The sequence below is a fragment of the Clupea harengus genome, chromosome 26, assembly GCF_900700415.2.
Source record: "Clupea harengus chromosome 26, Ch_v2.0.2, whole genome shotgun sequence".
Lineage (NCBI taxonomy): Eukaryota > Metazoa > Chordata > Actinopteri > Clupeiformes > Clupeidae > Clupea > Clupea harengus.
Genome location: NC_045177.1, coordinates 1,228,489 through 1,230,619, shown reverse-complemented (window position 1 = coordinate 1,230,619; position 2,131 = coordinate 1,228,489). Strand labels below are relative to the sequence as shown.

Genomic DNA, 2,131 nt, shown 5'->3' with positions numbered 1-2,131 from the left:
GCAGACCAGCAGACTACCAGTCAAACGCAACAACTGAGTTAATTTAGGGCAGATTGGTGATTTGTTTGACAAAAAAATATGTTTTTATTTTGACTGATGCTGAGCTAAATTTAGAAATACCGTCATCAGCACATCCAGTAACCCCCTCAATCACTGCAGAACTTATTTTTGTTGAGTCTGCGGGTGACATAAACACACACACTCATGTCCCGATTCTGCGGTTGAGTGCCAACTCCGATGGGGACCTAATTATTTTTGTCATCAACAGTCAGCAGTGATGTTTAGGCTATTATTTATTTATATTAGTTATATATATATTTTTAAATAGGCTATTTATTTATTATTTTGGTTATTTATTGTCAACAGCTGCCCCCCTTTTACCCCCTCCCCAACCAGAGTACCAACAGCCTAAATTGATAGGATGATCCTCACATTTTTAGGCCACTGCACGGTGCGTCTCGTAATGCGCGAAAAACAAAATAACACACAAATACACTCGAGACCAATACTACGCGGTCGGTCCTTGTCCTTGTCCGGTCTCACCACTAAAGGGCGGTGTTCAGCTCTCCCGCGAGCGAGCAGTGGTGCTGATGCTGTGGCCGCCCCGTGCCTCCCGTTCGCGCTCCCTCCGGCGCGCAGCTTGTTTCCGTGATTAACTTGGCAGCCAGCAGACCCGTTCAGACCGAGGACCCGTGCGCGAAGTCGTCGACATGACAATCGATACGTTCAGTCAAACGGTGAACGCGAGGGAACAAATGCACTGCTTTTCCAAGGTAAGTTTCCGAACTAAGTGTGTGGGATGTTGAGACTAACAGAATCTAGAACGCGTTTTCTCTTCCGCATCCTAACCAGGGAGAAGATCGTGTTTTGCCTCATCGGCATACATTATTTAGTAACTTCGTTATGAATTTATACCGTTGGAATTTCAACTTAATCATGTGAAACTTGGACTTCCGTAGCTTGGGTCACCTCTTGTTTTCGAACAAACACGAGAAAGAGAATTAGAGGCTATTTGGACTTTTGATCCCAATCTTTCTCTCTCTCTCTCTCTGTCTCTCTCTCTCACACACTTTCTCTGTGTGTGTGTGTGTGTGTGTGTGTGTGTGTGTGCACAGATGGAGAGGGTGATTATCGCTATGCAGGACCCTGATATGGGAGTGAAGATGCGGAACCAGCGCCTGCTCATCACCGTTATCCCGCACGCGATGACAGGTGAACTATGCCACCCGTGCACAGCTCCCTATGTGTGTGTGTGTGTGTGTGTGTGTGTGTGTGTGTGTTTCCTCTCTTCTACGTTCGGCCCAGAGAGCACTAACTTTTAGCCTCTGCACGCACCAGTTTCCCGTGAGCGCAGTCACTGCTTGTTCTATCACCAAGCAACGGCGAGACACCTGAGCAACTCATTCTCATAAGCGTACACACGTTCATTCTCTCTCTCTCTCTTTCTCTCTCTCTCTCTCTTTCTCTCTTTCTCTCTCTTTCCCTCTCTCTCTCTCTCGCTCTCTGGATAATAGCCTATTTTTTTGGAACAGAACGGAATCTTCCGTTTCGTGTGTTCACCGTTGACCCACCGGGATTTAAGCTGCAGTTGTTAAGTTGTTTTGCTGCGTCGGTGTGTTTGCACGCGCAGTCCCAGACGGAGTCCCCGTGACGCGCGCGGCACTACGGCCCGCGCCATTAACCAGATGAGCGTCAGTTTGTCAGCGCGGCGCACAAAAACATCTGTGCTATTTTGAGCTGCTCTTACTCTGAAGCTACATTAACCCAGTGCACACTCGCACGGGCAAACACGCGCACACAAACACGCACACACACTCACACACAGCGACAATCCGTATGAATGTGTCTGTCCTGTTTATAGTTTAATAAGTGAACCTGTTTCACCTCAAAGTACCCCATTCGAAGCTAAACCTGTAGGACTTCTCTCTGTGTGTGTGTGTGTGTGTGTGTGTGTGTCTGTGTGTGTGTGTGTGTGTGTGTGTGTGTGTGTGTGTGTGTGTGTGTGTGTGTGTGAGAAGAGCTGACACGGGATCTGGGGCTGCAGCAGAAGCAGATCCCGTTATAGTCTGATCTCTCTCTCTCACACACACACACACACACACACACACACACACACAGAGAGATAGAGAGA

General features: G+C 47.8%; 1 protein-coding gene across 1 annotated transcript in view; it reads left to right on the top strand.

The window, feature by feature from the left end:
* The first annotated feature begins 1,205 nt into the window (after window positions 1-1,205).
* LOC116219703 (mitotic spindle assembly checkpoint protein MAD1-like) overlaps window positions 1,206-2,131 on the top strand; it is an 11,165-nt gene continuing 10,239 nt past the window's right edge. Inside the window, exon 1 of the mRNA XM_031563433.1 lies at window positions 1,206-1,212. Coding sequence (XP_031419293.1) covers window positions 1,206-1,212 — 7 coding nt within the window. The remainder of the gene's footprint in view (window positions 1,213-2,131) is intronic.